Below are 19196 nucleotides of genomic sequence, written 5' to 3'. Positions count from 1 at the left end.
TTCATTATTTGGTTTATATGACACCTAAAAAAAAATTTTTTCATGTGAAATTCATGAATTTTGATGCAAAACATGCTCATGTAGTGCGAGTTCGGTCTGTTGATTGTTACGTCATTACAACATGCGCACTGCTGGTGCATGAGCTGCAGTTTCGGTGCGCGAGTGCAATGGACAAAATCGTATGGGTCCAAAATTGCACAATGAATGGATCAAAAAGTGCACGGTTGATGACGTCATTGCAAAATGGGCTGAATGAACGATATCAAACAACCAATCAATTCACAAGGATCTAACTAGGTGTCATATAACAATAATTTCCTACAGGGGAATTCATTTCTGCCATATACCCAGTTACCTTAGTCTGGCAAATGTATATTGACACCTTACAAAAGATGGTAGTGCCGCAGCAGGATTCAAACCCAAAACCTTGGGGTCAAGAGCCTGGACACATTAACACTAAACCACAACACCTCTAACAGAGCACAGAACCCCCAGAATTTGCTTTGTTTTTTAATAATGACTTGATTTTATTCTGTAATAAATTAGCAAAACAAAAAATATTTTGACAATATACTGTGTATTAGCAGTGATTAATTCATAACAATTATCAGTACTCATACTTACTTGGAAGCGAACAAAAAGCGACTGGTGATGAAGTCTAGCAGCTGTTGTGATGTGGCAAAATAGTGATAAGTGTAGAAGAAATGAGGCAAGTATCCATCTAACAATGCTTGTCTGAAAATTGAATAAAAAGAACAGATATGATAAGTGAAAATAGAAAATAATAATTTTGTTTATCTTGCATGGGTTTATTGGTCAGAAAGCAATGACAATTACATACAAAACATGTGTTACATAATATTGTAGAAAAATTAGTATTGCCTTACAATTACTTACAGTCGTGAAAAGAAATGAATCATCATACTGTTCTACAATGGTACAAATTGATATGACAATGTTCCAGAGTTTTTTTAATAAACTTTATCACTAAACAGGATAAGAATTCCAACATAATGGTTAAGGTATTTATCAGTTTTAGAGAGAAAATATGATTAATACATCATACTGCAATTTTGCAGTGCTTTTTTTAAAACATTGAAATAAATAGCATGGGATAGGTTCCAATGAGAGGAACCAATCGAGTCGAAATTTTTCTTTCCAAATAAAAATGGTGTCTGCCACCTCAACATCTGATATTCCAATGAATAAACTTTGGTACCACTACCCTTAATGGTGGAACCAGTAAAAATGTTAAGCACTTTATTGACAGGTATCAAAGAGTCACTTTGGTACCCCTACCCTCATGATGGCACCAGCAGGAATGTAAACTTCCTTCCAGAATGGTATTAAAGAGTCACTTTCGTACCTCTAATCTCATGGTGGCACCAGCAGGAATGTAAATTACCTTTCAAAATGGTTAAAGAGCCACTTGGTACCCCTACCCTCATGGTGGCACCAACAAGATTTATAAGTATCTTCTTTAATGGTACCAAAGAGCCATTCTTTTACCCCTGTCATCATGGTGGTACTAGCAAGGATGTCTATTACATTGCATAGGAGTATGAGAAATGCACATTTGGTACCACAGCCTTTGTAGTAGTACTAGCAAGGATGTTTATCACACTGCATAGACACACAAGACGGACTCTGTTGGTACTGCTGCCTTTACAGTGGTACCAGTAAGAAGGTTTATATTCTTCCATAATGGTATGTAAAAGAGCTAATTTTATTTGTTATTGCCTTTAAGGTGGTACAATAACAAACATATAACTTGTATTGAAATATGAAAAGGGTTCCTCCGGTTCCCCTGCTTTATGGTAGTACCAGTTAGAGTCTTCACTACCTTGCATATAGAGGTACAAAAGGAACCCTTTTATGCCACTGCCCTTATGATGGTGCTCGCAAAAATATTTCTTACCTTGCATAAAGGTATGAGAAGAGCCCTGTTGGTTCTCCTGCCTGAAGAGTTGTATTAGTTCTCACTGTATGCATCGTGAGTAGTGGATTCTCCATTTGCCTGACAAGGTTTCCATCACCAGAGCTGAGGGCATATGAAAAAAAATATATTTTTCATGTTTGAATGGAATGATCTTTGTGACTTATGCATGCAAAGAAAGACGAATAAATACCTTAAATTGTCTCCACTCCATATAATGACCCATACTACCTTGTAATTGAATTCGAATCATAAAACACCCAAAATAATCAGATCATCTAAATGTACTGGACCAAGTATGGATCTGAAAATGGAAAAGACTGGACAGACAAACTGATAGACGATTCAATAACATAAGGACTCTAGCACAACATCGGGGATCAGAGGCATGAAAATATTACAGGGGGGATCGACCATGAGTTCTTCTCTAAATAATTCTTGTAATCGCTCATCACAGAAACTTAAGATACGAAAAGCAAAACTGAATTTAGTACATTCACAATGCTTACATGGTCGCAAATGAATATAGCAAGGCAAAGTCCAGTCCCCACTGTTCAGCATACAACATCTCAAGATGCCTCTTGGCTGATTCTAAGAACTCAATCTTTTGGTTGGTTTCTGCAAGCTCTTGCTTGACCTTGGACGCGATCCCCTTGTTCTCAGAAGTAACCTTCTCCTGAAGCTTACGGTAGAACTTTGCTGTCTTCTTCTGAGATCGCTTCTCTAGAGTCAGCTGTTGATCTACTTCCTGTCAGTCATAAACAAAAGAAACAGAGAGCGAATGAATGCTTACAGATTAATCCCAGATGCGGTAATGATCTCAAAATGAGTTTTGGCAGAATCCAATAAAATTACCATCCAAGTGTTTGTATGTACAAATATTTAAAAAATATGTGCCAAGTGGCTCTAGAAGACAATGCATAATTGCTGAGAAATTAGCAAAATAAATACAAGATTCCAGCAAATGTCAGGTATATTTTCAGGCAACACTGTCCCATTTGCTTTTCTGTTTTAGTGATCATCGGAATTATCAGTTTGGAGCTAAGATTTCATGATTTCACAAAGATATGTTCACTTTAATGTACCAGATCTAGATATATCATAATATAGTGGTAATTAACCTTGTTTTAAGTCTTTCTCATGAAAGAATTGTTTGCTGCAACTACTTACTTTTACCTTAAATACCAGCTGGTCATCAATAATACAAGCAAGCGGAATAACAATGATTATGCCAAATGTAACCCATCATTTTGGTTCAAAGTTCACAGCCCTCTGAAAAGTTCATCTTGTCTTCTCTGTGCTTAAAGCCACATACATCAACATAAAGCTAACCAGACTCTATTCTATGGCAAAAAGACTTAAAGCACATTTTCATTTAATTTCAGACATTTCAACAAACTCACTTATCTGGTTCATTTCTGTAATATTATTCAAATTTTTAAAACTGCAAAATATGAAATTTTATTTGCACACCATATCCAGTATCTTCTTCCAACTGAAATTGAAAGGCACGCGTTTACAGGTTTATACATACGACTGTACATAAGGTTAATTTCTTTTTGGCTGCTACCCTTTCAGCATAATACTTTATTTATGTCTCTGTTTGATTTATGTCATGTTTGTAATATTTATATTGTTGTTTTTATACAAAGAAATATAAAATGAATTGAATTCACAAGACACTTACAGATATTTTGCTCTCTATTGAGTTCTGGGTTTCTCCACATCCAGTCAGGTTTTGTGCATACTCCGCAACCGATGGATCCACTTTATCCCCACTGAATAACACGCCGCTGGGCATGACTAGCCTGTTTTCCTCAATGGAACTCTCCAGCATGGAGTCTGCTAATGAGCCGGTTGCAAAGCTCTGGTGCGTACGTGAAGATGTTCCCGATGACGTGCTACTGAACGAGGCAATGCTATCACGTCGGGAAGAACCAAGAGGGCCTTGAATGCCACCTGGGGAGTGTCTACCAACTGGGGTAAGCCTAGATTGGATCACTTCTGTTTTGGTTACAGGGAGAGTCTTACTAAGCAATGGTGTTGATTGTTGCTTTGGCAAGGGGAGGCTAGAGGATAGATCACTGGTACTGGAAAGGTAGGAACTATCGTTCAGATGATCTAGCAATGAGTCGTGACTGTCATGGTCTCCATGAGATGAGTCTTTAAATGAGGACAGCAGAGACTCTTGAGATTTCGTATTTCCGTTCTCATCATTTATTTCTTGCAGCTTCCCTATGCGTGGCTTTACACTTGTTTTACTGGTATTCGAAGGTGAAAGCATTTGGATATCCTCTTCTTCTGTAGTATCAAACTTTCTTCTCTGCACACTATCTTCTCTCCTTTCGTGATTTACTCTTCCGGCTCTTCTTTCCCTCCCATCTCTGCTATTCCTACTTTCCCTCCCATCTCTACTATTTCTACTTTCCCTTCCATCTTTGCTGTTTCTACTCTCTCTACCATCCTTGCTATCAGCGCTAACTTTACGGGACCGACTAGCCGAAGCCTCTTCGCTACGAGTTCTCCTGCTTTCCTTTCCACCCTCACTACCATTCTGGACATGTCCACCAATATGTTCTTGCTTCTTCTCAGATTCATCCTTCTGGGTAACCCTGGTCTCCTTCTTTTCCCCAGAGGATTTATCTCTAGCCTGTCCTTGCCTTTGTACCCGTTTTGAATCTGCCTTGATATCCTCTGTGGACTTCTTACGTCTTGTTTCACTGGACCGACCTTGTCCTTGTTGACTACCTTTCTCACCATCACCTTCACTCAACAGCTTCTTTGAGGATGTTGGTCTCGGTGGTTCCGGAGACAAGGTCTTCCTTTCTCTACTTCCCTCTGTCTTTGACCCTGTCCTGTGGCTCTTGGCATCTTTACTTGCTGCAGACTTCCTTTCTGCTACCTTTTCTCTACTCTTTCCTTCTCCTTCTTCATGTTTTCCTCTTGGCTCATTGGATTTGGAAGCCATCTTTCTTGCACTCTCTCCAGATGTCTTCTCGGAGGAGCTTCTCTTTGTTTCATTCCTTCCTCTAGATTGATCTCTTCCTATCTTCAAGTCCTTTGCTGCTAAAGCGGTTTCTTTTGACTTCCTATTGACCTCACTGGACTTCTGTGATGTTGGTGTACTCCTGCAATTCCAAATGGATTTTAATTCATCAAGCACACAATACTCATCAAGCATTACAACTGCCATTTTCCAATTTTCAACAATGGATATTACATAAATTACAGAGATATTACAGTCTGGAAATTAGAAAGATGATGAAATAAAAAGAGATATCAACATACCTTCATTTTTTCCCCAAAAAAAATTATGGGTATTACATAATATTTTGAAAATGTAATTATTCCTATTTGTAAATGATGTAAAATCATGAAATGATCCTTTGTTCCATAAATGCCTAACCCTTTTCTTCTTTTCATTCTTCTAAGCACAATGGGACTTAAATTCTCTATTTTGTGGTATGAGTTATGCACAAAAGTTTTTAAATTATCATTACATAGTTATACGACCCAGTGCCTTTCCAATATATTCTTAATTCTTCCTTGTTTTTACTTAATTTTTCTAACAAATAAAGAAAATAGGATGGCAGAGTTCAGTACAAATTATTTAAAAAATAGGAAATAGCAACAAGGAAATAGCATCAACAAATATATTGACGATTCAATTACTTGGTAGTAGGCTGAGCAGGTTTCTTTCCGTTGACTGCTTCATATAATCCTTCAAGGAGTTCTTCTTCCCAATATAGATCACAAAATTTCTCAGTAACTGCACTGGAGAAGGTTGTATATGTCACGCTGGCCAGGGATGAGATGTATTCAGCTGAACACAAACAAAATATAATAATACACAAATTAATATGTATGATTTTAAATCCCTATTCAGAACAATTAAGAAGTCTAAATGTGAGCACATTTGTATTAAGATTTTGTCAAAATTAGGAAGTTAGTTCATTTGTATGGAGCAAAAAAAATAAGATAATAGAATTACATGATCTGAATGATTCCATGCACAGAATGATTAGAATATCAAGGAAAATTTTAAGAGGAATCTTCAGAAGCAAGTGTAATGACAATAAAAGTATGGAATACATTAAACAAACGGCAGCCAGAATAAGGTGGTGTCGTAAACAGGTACAAGGACAGAATGAGGAAAAGTGTAACAGGAAACGTAGGCCAACAATAGAGAGAATTGGAGTGAAATGAAAATGCAAGGGGACACCATGATGTAAAAACACAGAGATTCATAGGGAAATGTTGAAAGCAATCCCTACAAGTAAACAGACTGATTGATAGAATGAAAGATAGATAGATAGATAAATAGACAGACAGACAGACAGACAGCTAGACAGACAGACAGACAGATAGATAGATAGATAGATAGATAGGTTGATAGATGAGTAGATGACTAAGGATTTGAGAAGACTTTAAACTCACCCATCTGGAGATCTTCCACACCATTTTCAAGATATCCGTCAAAGGCAAAGGCTTGTCTGATCTGCTTGATGACTTTCTTGAGATGAGAGTTACCCTGAAGAGCATCCGCAAGATGAGCCTCCTGGATCAATGGAAGGTCTTCACCGCTCGACGTCGCATAGCGTAGGTGAACACCACTATCCCTCGACGGCGACGACATCGATACCGATACTGGCGAGCTAAGCATCAAGGTATGGTCCACTGGTCGGGTATCATCCATGTCGTCGGTGGTGAGGCGAGCTTGAGTGGACCTTAGGCGGTTGTGGTGAGATAGTTTCATCTGTGATTTGTGGTCCCCTGTTGGGGTAGAACTGTTGGAAGGTGGGGTAGGGCAGCTCTTTTCTCTTGGCTTACTCTGAGACCGGTGACCATGCTCCCGATAAATCTTCTCAACTTGAGGCGATCTCATGGCATTCACTGAAAGGTTTCAAAATAAATTAAAAAGCAATAGATGGATTCTCAGCAGCTGCATGCAATCAATTCACGCCTCTGTCATAATGCCAGATCAGACATATATCACATACCTAGCTTCTAAAATTTCAAATGATGACCTTTGTGATTCTGTTATCTATGACCTTGAGACCAAAATCTAATCAGAAGATCATTCCCATATGCATAAAGTTTATCCCTTAAACAGTTATTTGGTCATTGTGAGAACCAGAAGTTTTCATGTTCACTAGGACCTCTAGGCTGTATGACCCTCGACCTTTGACCTCATGACCCAAATGTTAAATCCATATGCATAATTTGAGTCGAATTTGAAGTTGATCACCAATACTGTCCTTTTGTTATGGTGAGAAACGAGATAATTCAATATATATCATGAACTCTCCAACATTTTACCATTGACTTTGTAACCAAAAATATTTGAAAGTGATCCCTCAAATAATTCTTCAGTTATCACAAGAAAAGGATGTTATTATTGATGAAGTTGTTCATGTTTAACATAAAACATCTTGGATGCATTGCTAATAGTAAAGCTAGTAATCTCAATATTCAAATGCTTTGATTATTATTTCATATACAATGCAATAGTGTCAAGGGTTTAATCCTTATTTAAAGCTTAAGAAAATACTTTAGGAACTTTTAGGATCAATGTAATAAGTTTGAAAAAAGAAAATCTTTACAGTTTGATACCGTTTTCTGAAGGAGAAAGAGATTAAGATCTATGTAAACAAATGCTCACCCTGATCTTTGTGTCTCTCCTTTCTGTGATCCGAATCTCCATGAGAGGAACTAGCCGGTGACCTGGTGGGTTTCTTCCGATGCGGACGGATGTGCGCCTGGCTCTTCTCATGACCCAGGACGGGAACAGGACTGGAGAAAGAGGACTCGCTGCTCTCGGAATCCGTTATCAAGTTGGACAGTTTATTCAACGACTTCTTGTGAGGAGACACGGAGTACTTTGACCGTTCAGTCCTCTTCTTGGTGTGTTCTTTCCTGCGCTCTGGAGGATTTCTATGTTGATACCGATGGGAAAGCGCTGAAGAGTCTGGATCGCTGCTGGTGTCCACAAACTTTTTCTTTCTTGGGGTGAGCTTGTTTCCACCCGGTGAAGTTGATACCAAAGAACTAGGGCTGGGGGTGTGCGTCGTACCCGGAGAAATAATTGCAGTAGTGCTATTTGTAACGGATTGCACAGGAGATGTTGGAGTAGACGAGGATGGAGTAATATGCATGGGTAGCCCTTGCAAGGGAGCTCCCACTGGTAGAACTCTGTAGAGCCCAGTTTCAGGATCTTGCTGGAGTTGAACCTGAATTGGAATGTTCTTATTGGCAAGTTGATTTGGTGTATCTCGTTTCTCCAATGCATTCAAAGTCACTGTAGCTGGATCTGATATTTCAGAAGTCCCTTGAGACAAGATGGATCCTGTCTTAACAAGTTCTGTTGCTGTTTTCTCCTGAGAACCTGATTCACTAGATATGTTGCCCGCTTGTGGTGTTGAAACCACTTTCATGGCCGATTTATTTGACCTCCTTGCTTTGAGATCAGTTGTTCTATCAATATCGGTAGGTTCTTCCTTTAATCTAATGTCTTCCACACTTTTCACTGGATGTTCTACTTCATTCTTTACTTCCTCTATTCTCCCCCTTTCATTTATTCCATATTTAGAAGGATCACTTGCATTGTCACATACCGGCGTAGTCTTCTGTGGTTCATTACTTTCCAAGGAGGACCGGTGTAGGAATACTAAAGGACTCTTCCTCGCTGATACTTCAGCTACTGATAAATTACTAGACAAGCCATCTGATGCAGATTTTTCTTCAGGTTTGAATATGGGAGCAAAACCTACTTCCTTCATCAACGGAGAATGTTGGACCACCGTGACAGGTTCCCTTTTGAAGATTGGGGAAGAAACATTTTGGCTACCTGAAATTTTTCTCTTTGCTCTCAAATCCACTACTGGATCAATTTCTTTAGTTACTTCCTGTTTGTCCATGGTGTCTCTTCCCGAATGTTTAACCGGCACTTCTCCTGCATCACTTGATTGCTTCTCATTCTCTTCAAGAAGTGGTGTGATCCTAGAAACCCTTGAAAGTCTTGATGATCCTGCTGGATTTGGCGACGAGCAAGGAGATGGATTGGGGGATGCAAGGCCGTGTTTTTCAAATAACAACTTTAATTTCTGATCAGTAGTAAGCTCTGATTTAGACTGACTTTCCACATTTTCTGAAATTTGTTTTTCACTTTTGCTTTTTCCACTCATCCCCTCTAGCTCAGCCATTTCTTTAACAGGTTGCAAACTGTTTCCTTGATCTACTGGAACAAAATCAGCTGCATCATTTTCAAGATCTTGTAGCATTGATGGTGGTGGCTTTTCTTTCCTGGACACCTTAAGGTCTGATTTGATGAGCTCCATTGCTTTCTTTGCTTTTACTTTTGCTATATCCATAATAGGTGAACTAACAGATCCTTCAGGTTTTGTAGAACTTAGTACAATTGGCGTGAAATGGGTTGTAGTACTAGAAAATAGATCATGAGATTCAGGAGGTCGGATCTCACTTGCTCTCTTATATCGAAGCTGTGCAAGATCTTTGATATTTGAATAAGCTGAAGTATCATTCTCCACAGTATGTGATGTTATACCTGATGAAGGCTTATTTTCCTCTTCTTGGATTTCAGATAGATGTGACAGACTTGTAGTTGACTTTCTGGCAGTTTTTAACTGGGTTGCCCTAAATGCTGATGGCTTAGAGTTGAATAGGTTGCAAGTCGCGATACTATTTGAGCGTATTCTATTTGAAAGCAGTGTGTCTCCCTCAGGTTCTGACTCTGTTTCCGCAAAAGGATCATCCAGCATAAACCAATCACCATCTGTTTTGTGTCCACTGGAGCATTCATCGTCCGTTCCTCCAAGGGAACTTGAGTAGTCCACGCTGTCTCTACAGAGTCTTTCTGACACTTTTTGAGAATCCTGCGATGCATCTGTTGATTTCTCAAGAGGTTTAGAAACACCACTAATTTTCCTAGACTTGATGAACTTTGTTAATGCACTGGACACCTGAGCGGTTACAGCCGAGTCCAGAGATCGTGCCCTTGGTTTGTCATTTGACATTTGCAGGGGAGGTGTTTCAGATTCAGGCCTTGACACTGTGATGATTGGAACAGGCGACACATTTAACGGTGATGATACAGTCCCAGATCCAATACCCGATATTTTAGAATCAGTATCACTGTATCTTCTTGAAAGACTATGTTCCCTTGGACTTCCACTTAGCGGGCTTAAGAGAGAGTCACTCATTGACACTAACGAGTTCCGTTTTGAAGCTGGATTTGAATGAGCCAACCTCCCTTCACTATCAAATCCAAAATGTTTTACTTCATTGCTGGAAATATTGGAATCAGAACCTACTTTGGATATTCCACTAGTCTCTGATTTAGATGAGCTCTCTGATGAGTAGATTTTCTTCAGGATTTCTTGAGCTCTTGTAGATAAATTCCCAAATGCCTCAAGGCTTGGGGGACCAAGATTGCCGCCTGATGCCATCTTGCCTTGTGAAGGAACAGGTTTGACAAGAATTATGTCTTCCTGAGGTTGCTGAATAAGCTCATTCAAGGTGAGAGGACAGGATGAGTCTCCGGTGCTATCTTTGGTTGACTGGTTTAAGGGCTCATCTCCTGATGAAACTCTTTCTTGCCTACTACTAGTAGCATCCTGTGTGTTTGGTACAATGTGCCATCCATAGTGTTTATCTGCATAAGAAACAATCAAAACAAATACCTCGACATATACTTAAAAATTTCATGGAGATAATTATACTTGTCTCAGACAAGCTGGGAATAAAACCAGTGAGTATTTGACCAAAAGTTATCCCCCAAAAAATTGTCATCCTTAAGGTGGTGGCAGCTGTGGGATGCCTAACATCTAACAGATTTAATTTAGCCATCACCCACTACGAATCTAGTCCCACTTCTTTAATGCCAATTTCATCTCATCTAGGCCAGGGGAGACTTTCATAAACATTTTTTGTCCAATGAGTTGTCAAACCTGACAATTTCCTAGATTTTGATTGGCTGAGCACTGTTCACTGTCGGACATCCAACAAGTCCTTTCATGAAATGCTCTCCTGCTGGTCTCATCTCAAATGGTCTGTCTCTTATCCCCGATCACCTGAGTGTTTGACCTAAATACCACTTAGCCAAGTTACTATTTAGTCTATTTTCTTCTTACACAGAATATTGTTTCATCAAAAACTAGCAATATACATGTACCATAATGACAATATAAAGGATTGCCTTACAAAAAGTGACATTAGACTTTGATGTATGTACATGTAGACCAATGGGATTTGATCTTGTGACAGATTTTCATTTTGAGTAATCATTGAGGCGGTGGCAGTAGCAGGAAGTATATTTTCTACCAGGTAGGAATTTGACCAGTTACACTTTTTTTCAATCACGACCACTCCAAAGTCTTCTAATATTTTGTATGATGGGCATTTTGTCCCATCCTTAATGGGTCTTATCACAGTTCATCTCATACTGCTTGGCCTAATTTCACTTTAGCTGATTCACCATTTGTTATGTCCTTAAAGGTCAAGTCCACCCCAGAGTCCACGCACTATTTCTTTTGTTTTTTATTGTTTTAATCATACAATATCTATTTTTTACAGATTTGACAATAAGGACCAAGTCGACTGAACCATATATTAGTAAACAATGCTAATACCACATGTTCAGGGAGGAATTAATCATTGTTTCACTTGAAAATGGGGAGAAAATTAGAATATTTCATATAAAATACAAAAGAAATAGTGAGTGGATGATGTCATCAGTCTCCTCATCTGCATACCAACCAGGATGTGCATATAACTGTATTGTGAAATTAAGCGAAAGTTTAAAATACCATAACTTTCTTATTCTACATTCTCTTTTTATTCAAATCAATTTATTGTTTGGGGTGGACTTGTCCTTTAAATACTTACTTTCGCCTGAGGGACTATCTCAATAAGACAAGCTGTTAATAAAGTAAACTGACACATGTATGTAAACAAAATACAGTGCTCAAACACTAGAGTGAACCCCACCAGAAAATGAACATATTAAAAGTGTTCATGTTTTAGATATTTAATTGTAAAGTCAAGTGATAACCTATTACATTCAATAAAGTTTGTTTCTCTGTGCTCGCTAAACATTTTAGTTTTGTTTTTTACATTCAACACTCAGCAAGAAATAGTGCATTTTGTGGTGGGGTTCATTAACCTTTGAGCACAACTGTAGATATTTATAGGCACAGTGTTCTTATAGTGCTGTTGGTCTAAAGATTAGACCAACTGGCTAGAAACCATAGTTTTATCATTCTTCTCGTTTTTCATTCATTTTACCAAAATTCTTCCCAATAAAATTTAAATAAGCACACTTGTTAAAGAGTTGTAGATGGGATACCTACCTCCTTCCTTATATTGCCCCGAGAGTCTGTGAAGTGAGTGTTTGCAGATTAGGTCAACTTCTGCCAATGCAAGTCTTTGGTTAGGATCATCCAATGTTAGATTCTGAAGCAGGTGATATAAGGTACTATCTTCAGGCCAGTTGTTCTTCAGATTCAGCAGTGTCTCCCCAAGAGAATATACACAAGACTGGAAGATATAAGAGAAAAAAAACATGATTGAGGTTTTTCAAGAGATATTCAACTTCTGTCAAATTGCAAGTCTTTGGCTAGGATCATCCAATGTTAGGTTCTGAAGCAGATTACATTCAGGTACTATATGCTGGTCAGTTGTTTTTCAGATCTTCAGTAGTGCCTTCCCAAGAGAATATTTACAGGACTGGAAGATATAGAGAAACAAATCATGATTGAGTTTTTCAAGAGATATTCAACTTCTGCAAATGTGATTCTTTGGCAAGGATCTTCTCATGTTAGATTCTGAAGCAGATTGATACATGTATATATGAAGGTACTATATGCTGACCAGTTGTTCTTCCGATTCAGTAGTGTCTTCCCAAGAGAATATATACAGGACTGAAAGGAATAAGAGATAAAATACAAGTGAGTTTTCAAGAGAATTTCAACTTCTGCCAATGCAAGTCTTTGACAAGGATCTTCTGATGTTAGATTCTGAAGAAGATTATACATGTATCTATATGCTGATCCGTTGTTTGTCACATTCAGCTGAGTCTTCCCAAGAGAATATACACAGGACTGGAAGATATATAATACGAGAAAATTCAAAATATAAGCGAGTTTTTCAAAAGTACAATGTAGTTCAACTTCTATCAATGCAGATCTTTGCCGGTAATCTTCTGAGGCTAAATGCTGAAGACTGAAAAAAAGCAGACGATACTACATGTATCTGCAGGCTAGTAGTTCTTAAGATTCAGGAGCGTCTTATCAAAAGAATATACACACTACTGAAAAATATTGATATGAGACCAAAAAAATAACTTACAACCAAAACTTAGCTCTATTTCAAAAATTTACCATAAATTGAAAAAAAAATGAATTAATTGAGCTCTCTGTTGAGTGGAATTATGCACTCAATAAAAATACACTACTATCATTATCATTACCAGCATTGTTTTCACAAATTCTGTAATATATTGGTCCATGCAATTGCATTACATGATCATCATTTCATATGCATAAATTATTGATGCTAAACACTTTCATTACATTTGGTATTCACATAACTCTTGTACCTTTCTGACCATAAAGTTTCCTCAAATTTTATTATTATGGATATGTTCTATATTGGAGTTTTGAGGGGTAGTTTGGAAAGCTAAACAAGACTGACCTGGCTAAGTTGAGTCAGTAGTGAAAATGGGTACCACTGTGGCTTCATTCATACAAAATATGCACATAGTCTCATTAAATATATATAGCTACTTCATAATTCCCACTACCTCTCATTTACATAGTATTTTGCTTGTGCGGAAGAGGGAAGAAGGAAAGAGGTCAACTTTGTTGTTATAAACACTTTCTTCAACTAGTTTAAAAGACTGATGCCCCCCTCCCTCCTGACTCAATTCAATGTATTTTGATAAATTATTCTTTTTCACCTTTTGAGCAGTTTTAAGTGACTATGAAAGTGAATAACATGTAATTCTCCCATTCTTATCTTTCCTTTCTTTCCCTTTTTTATATACTCAAATTTCAAGTCGTTGTTTTTTTTTCTAAAGAAGTTACTAGTTAATCATAATTTGTATTATTTTAGTAAAATATATATGTACCTGTACATTTGAATTCAAATCTGTTTATTTACACGTGGCCATTGGGCTTGGTTGCAGTTTTTATCATTTTTTTAATTGTATTTAATGGAGAGAAAAAAAAGATAAGTACATACAAAGTGATTAAACTGCATTATGTGCATTGGAAATATGGCACACCAATATCCAATGTACGGAGTTGAGGAAAATCAATTTTTATTTCAAAATAGCACTTCATCAATTAATCAATAGACTGCAAATAGGAATATTGCCTTGTTAGAATAACACTATGTTTTTGTGTACCAAACTTCTTACAGAATACTACTGAGTTTACTTTAAATTCCATTTTCTTTTGTATTTTTCTCATTTTTCCTGGTGAGCACGATGATTTTGATATTGACTCAAAATTTATAAAATAAGTAGTACATGTAAGTAATCACTATCAAAAACTGTCATTTAATGAATACAAATCTTCATAATTTGGTAATGATTTGTAATTTGTACTTTATTCAATAACTTCACATAGGTTTATGAGCATTACATGTATGTAAATAAACAAATAAAGTTATCAACATGGATATCAACATCAATATAATAACATAGATAACATATGAAATATACAATTGTTGTTTATACCTGTACTTACTACTTTTGTGACCAGTAAGACTATAACTTACCTTAATCAAGTGGTTATTCCAAGGTATTGATTATATGAACACTCTTTTACCAGCACCTTATTCCAACATAATTCCAATCCAATATGATATCAATCCTTGGTTACATAATCAGATAAAAACATTACCAGTGTCCTGGCATCCTGCTTCATATAACTTTCCAATGCTGTTTAGTTTTTTTTTTTCAATTATACCATGAGTTGAGAGGTATGGAATCCGCTAATGATTGTTATAGCAGTGTACCAATCCATATTTCATCAAAGCCCCTTGTACATTGTAACAATAGTTGCGGTACGCTACCACCACAGAGAGAGGGGGTCTTTCTTATAGCTGTTTACTGAACTGGTTCTTCCCCTGCCATTAAAACACGGATGAAAGGATGAAGATGGGACAGTCAGGTGGTGCACCGAGGCGTGAAGCCGGTGATAACCTGCCGGGGTAATGCGTTCATTGTGTGTTTGCTTGTCTCATTTGCATAACTGTGACACCGCGGTGGACATGTTTTCATCAACTTTCCATATCAGATGCAGGTGTGTGAATACTCAGGTTAAGCGACTGATTTTACACCTTAAATATCCACCCCCCCCCCAAAAAAAAAAAAAATTGTTGGGAGGTACTCCCTGCTTTTACATTTAGCAATAATTATATCTGTCTTCCTGGTTTGTATGTGCATCTGACAGTGCCATTGAAAAGCCGGTCAATGCACCTTTTATGATGACACCACTTACATATTGATTATGTAATCATTTAATGTGGTCCCCCATCTAACATGTATACAGGTCATTCACATATACAATCGATTCACATCAGTTTCAAATTGGGATTAGAGTGGCTCGATCCTGTCTTTTCTGATCTGAATTTAGAATGATCTCAATTGAGGGATTGATTTCAATGTATGTTAAGGCCACCACACACCTTATGACCCGACTGGTCGCTGACTGGCTTGCGACCGAGTGAGGGGAGATGAATCGCAAGGCAGTCATAAGCCTCGACACCGCACACCTTGCGATCCGATCTGCGACTCACGTATGCGCTTTTTGCTTTTTGGCATAGCATCTGAGAAATTACGCTTACTACTGCATATGCGCGTTGTTTATCATAATACGCATTATGCAACTCTGCTGTCTGATTGGCTGGAGGTTGGATTGAGCTTGAGATCCAGTCACATAAGGATTCGACATGTCAAAACCTTCCGATTTTCCTTGCGACTTGTTTCTGACCGGTCTGCGACGCTCAAGCTGACAAGAGCTGTGACATCACATCTCCCCTCACCCAGTCGCAAGCCAGTCGGGTCGCAAGGTGTGCGGTGGCCTTAAGTCTTCATATGAGATGGTCCATAATACTAGAATGCAATAAAAGCAACAATCATATTTAACTACATTGAACATTTTATCTTAAAAGATAGATGGGTTTTTTCTTAAGGAATGCTCACTTTTATGTGACCATAATACTAACTACATGTAAGTTTATAGGACAAGTCCACCCTGACAAAAAGTTGATTTGAATAAAAAGAGAAAATCCAACAATCATAACACTGAAAATTTCATCAAAATCGGATGTAAAAATAAGAAAGTTATGACATTTTAAAGTTTCGCTTGATTTCACACAACATTTATATGCATGTCCAGGTTGGTATGCAAATGAGGGGACTGATGACATCACGCACTCACTATTTCTTTTGTATTTTATTATCTAAAATATGAAATATTCTGATTTTCTCACCCATGTCATTTGAAATTGAACTTTATTCCTCCCTGAACTTGTGGAATTGACATTGTTTAACATTATGTAGTTCAGTCAAGTTTTACATTATTGTCAATTCTGTATAGATTGAAATATAGTCTAATTCAAACAATAAAAAACAAAAGAAATAGTGAGTGATGGACATTATAGACTCTCGCAATTTGCATATCACTGACTTATGCATACCTGTTTTGAGAAAAATATGAAACTTTAAAATGTCACAGCTTTCTTATTTTACATCCGATTTTGATGAAGTTTTCAGAGTTGTGCTTGTTAGATTTTTCTCTATTTATTCAAATCAATATTTTTCTGGGGTGGACTTGACCTTTAAGATTGCATGATTGTACACATTTCAATTCATTATGCACGCTGCGGGCCTAATAGGAAAAGTGTGGTATCTCAAATTGAGTGTTGGAAATGAGGTCAATGAAATTTTTAATCATTTTTCACTAAAAGCAACCAACAAAAATTGATCAAATCATTTGAATGAAGTTTGTTTGATGGAAATGCAATAGTAGAACTTTACAACAAAATGCTTTTACTGTATTACTTTTAATTCAAGACACCGTCATGATTTTGGCCATGTTTGTTTTGTAATTAATATTTGCAATTCTAGCGCAAGAAAATCAGCTTGAACATACACACATATATTCAAAGTCTAACACTAAAGTGTGTGGGGAGAAAGCATCTTTTAAATCTATACAAAAAGCACTTCATGTGATGCATTAGCAAATGGAAATTTTAACGGCTTCATTTTCACAACACAATGACATCACTTACAATGTAGCGCAATGCAGCTTAATATTTTCAAAGGCAAGAAAAAGTTACACCATGATGCAACTTAACAATTTTGTTTTGAACTGCTTTGAAACTGTTGCCACTGCATTTTTTTTTTTTGCTCTACAAATATCGATTTCAGTTGTTCATGATGCTGGCCACATTGCATCTCTATAATACTCTCCAGTATCATAATCCCTACCCTAAAGTAAACTTTGAATAAAAAAATTAAACCACAAAATAACCAAATCGGATTCAGATATGTATATCTGTTACAAGCAAAGCAAAGAGAATGATATGAAAAGGGGTAAATAAGAATCTAATGCAAGCCTCCGAAAGAGATTTCAAAATGAAACAGAGAGGGAGGGAGAAATGGGGATAAGAACAGGGGGAGAGAGAGAACATGAAAAGGGAGGGGGTACCTATAATGGGAGAACGAACTAAGAAAATGAGATGGAAAAAAACTAAAAGAAACAAAGAATGACAGGTGATACAGATACATGTAGATATCTGACAGATAAAGATAGATAGATAGATAGACAGACAGACAGACAGACAGACAGACAGACAGAAAGAAAGACAGATAGTTGGATGGATGAATGGATGGATAGCCAAGTACCATCAAAAGTAAGTAGTTTGGATGAGAAATGAATTAATAATCAGTATCGAAGCCATTAACCCCTATTAAAAACATATCCTGGGGCAGCAATTCGTGCCAACACAAAAGGCATATTTAGACCGCCTCGAAGTTCATGATTGGGAAATCTACCCTGATCTACCCCGATCAGAAAATACCTTGTATTTTGCCAATTTAATAGCAAAATACTTGTAATATTCCCGAAAGAAATACCCACTAAATAGTAGGTAGGCCTACTTGTCAAAATTATGAGGACTTTCCTTACCCAGCAAGTATTTAGGCGCGGGTGTTGTAGGTAGGGCTGCAGAGCTAGTGATTTTTAATCACAAATTCAGGAACTTGCCAGCGAAAGGATCTGCTTCAGGTTGGCATAAATTTATTGGCTTGACCAAGTTCACATATGTATTTTGGTGATCGAGGCAGTCTGAATGTACCTTATCACGAACAGACATTCGAAAGTGCGACAATTTCCAATGATACATATTGTTCTGTTCAACTTGAAAATTAAACAAAACAATTCAAAAATCTAAAACATGAATAATTAAGTTTCTAATGCACTGATGCAGTGTTATAGCTACAGTGGACGGCAGTGGTCGGGCCCAGATGATTCCTGACAACCACTAAAATGTAGCTAGAACACTGCAATCAGACTTTTTGGCTGCTAGTTGTATGTTTTATTTGATATGATACTTTTCTATTAGTATTCTTGCTTTCAAAGACAATTAAAATTTGTGATCTGAGCAAAGTATCCACTAATTTGATGGGATAGAGTCATGTAACATCCAAATTATAACCTGGCCCGAGTCCAATTTGGTGTTCCACACATATCACTGTTCCTGTGTTGCAGGACTGAGTCCAGACTTAATTCGGCCTCAAACCAGATGGACTGAAATGGAGGGGGTCATAATCCACCTTTTCAATTAAAAATATATTACACAAACTTCAACAGGTCTTAAGAAACTAACATCACAATGTAATTTTCTTTTAAAGAGAAGTTATTGGTATATTTGAGAGAAAAATATCCCAAATGTAAATGTTAAAGAGGGCATTTTTTTAAGCTCATATGGTTTATTTATAAATGCTTTTTCAGTAACTAAGAATGCTTTTTGTTTTATCAATATGACTCTGCAGGTTTATATGCACTCAAAGCCAGCGATAATTTTGACATCACATAAGTGACATCACACATCTTTGTCGCATTGTCAATGTGAAGATCTCCATAGCATTAGTGATCGCAATATTCAAATGCTCATAACTTTCTCACTATTTGTCTGATTTTTCTCAAACTTTTGTTGATCTGTTTCTTTG

The 19196-nt window shown here is 37.2% G+C and overlaps 1 protein-coding gene across 1 annotated transcript in view; it reads right to left on the bottom strand.

The window, feature by feature from the left end:
• LOC121425125 overlaps positions 1-19196 on the bottom strand; it is a 45334-nt gene that overhangs the window by 9775 nt on the left and 16363 nt on the right. The window contains exons 4-11 of the mRNA XM_041621111.1: positions 12304-12490; positions 7599-10607; positions 6374-6829; positions 5609-5759; positions 3624-5064; positions 2446-2684; positions 1919-2041; positions 625-735 (exon numbers count right to left, since the gene is read on the bottom strand). Coding sequence (XP_041477045.1) covers positions 625-735; positions 1919-2041; positions 2446-2684; positions 3624-5064; positions 5609-5759; positions 6374-6829; positions 7599-10607; positions 12304-12490 — 5717 coding nt within the window. The remainder of the gene's footprint in view (positions 1-624; positions 736-1918; positions 2042-2445; positions 2685-3623; positions 5065-5608; positions 5760-6373; positions 6830-7598; positions 10608-12303; positions 12491-19196) is intronic.

Source organism: Lytechinus variegatus, chromosome 12 (genome assembly GCF_018143015.1).
Source record: "Lytechinus variegatus isolate NC3 chromosome 12, Lvar_3.0, whole genome shotgun sequence".
NCBI classification, from domain to species: Eukaryota; Metazoa; Echinodermata; class Echinoidea; order Temnopleuroida; family Toxopneustidae; genus Lytechinus; species Lytechinus variegatus.
Note: the sequence above shows the minus strand (reverse complement) of the source record. Positions and strands in the feature narration are given on the sequence as shown.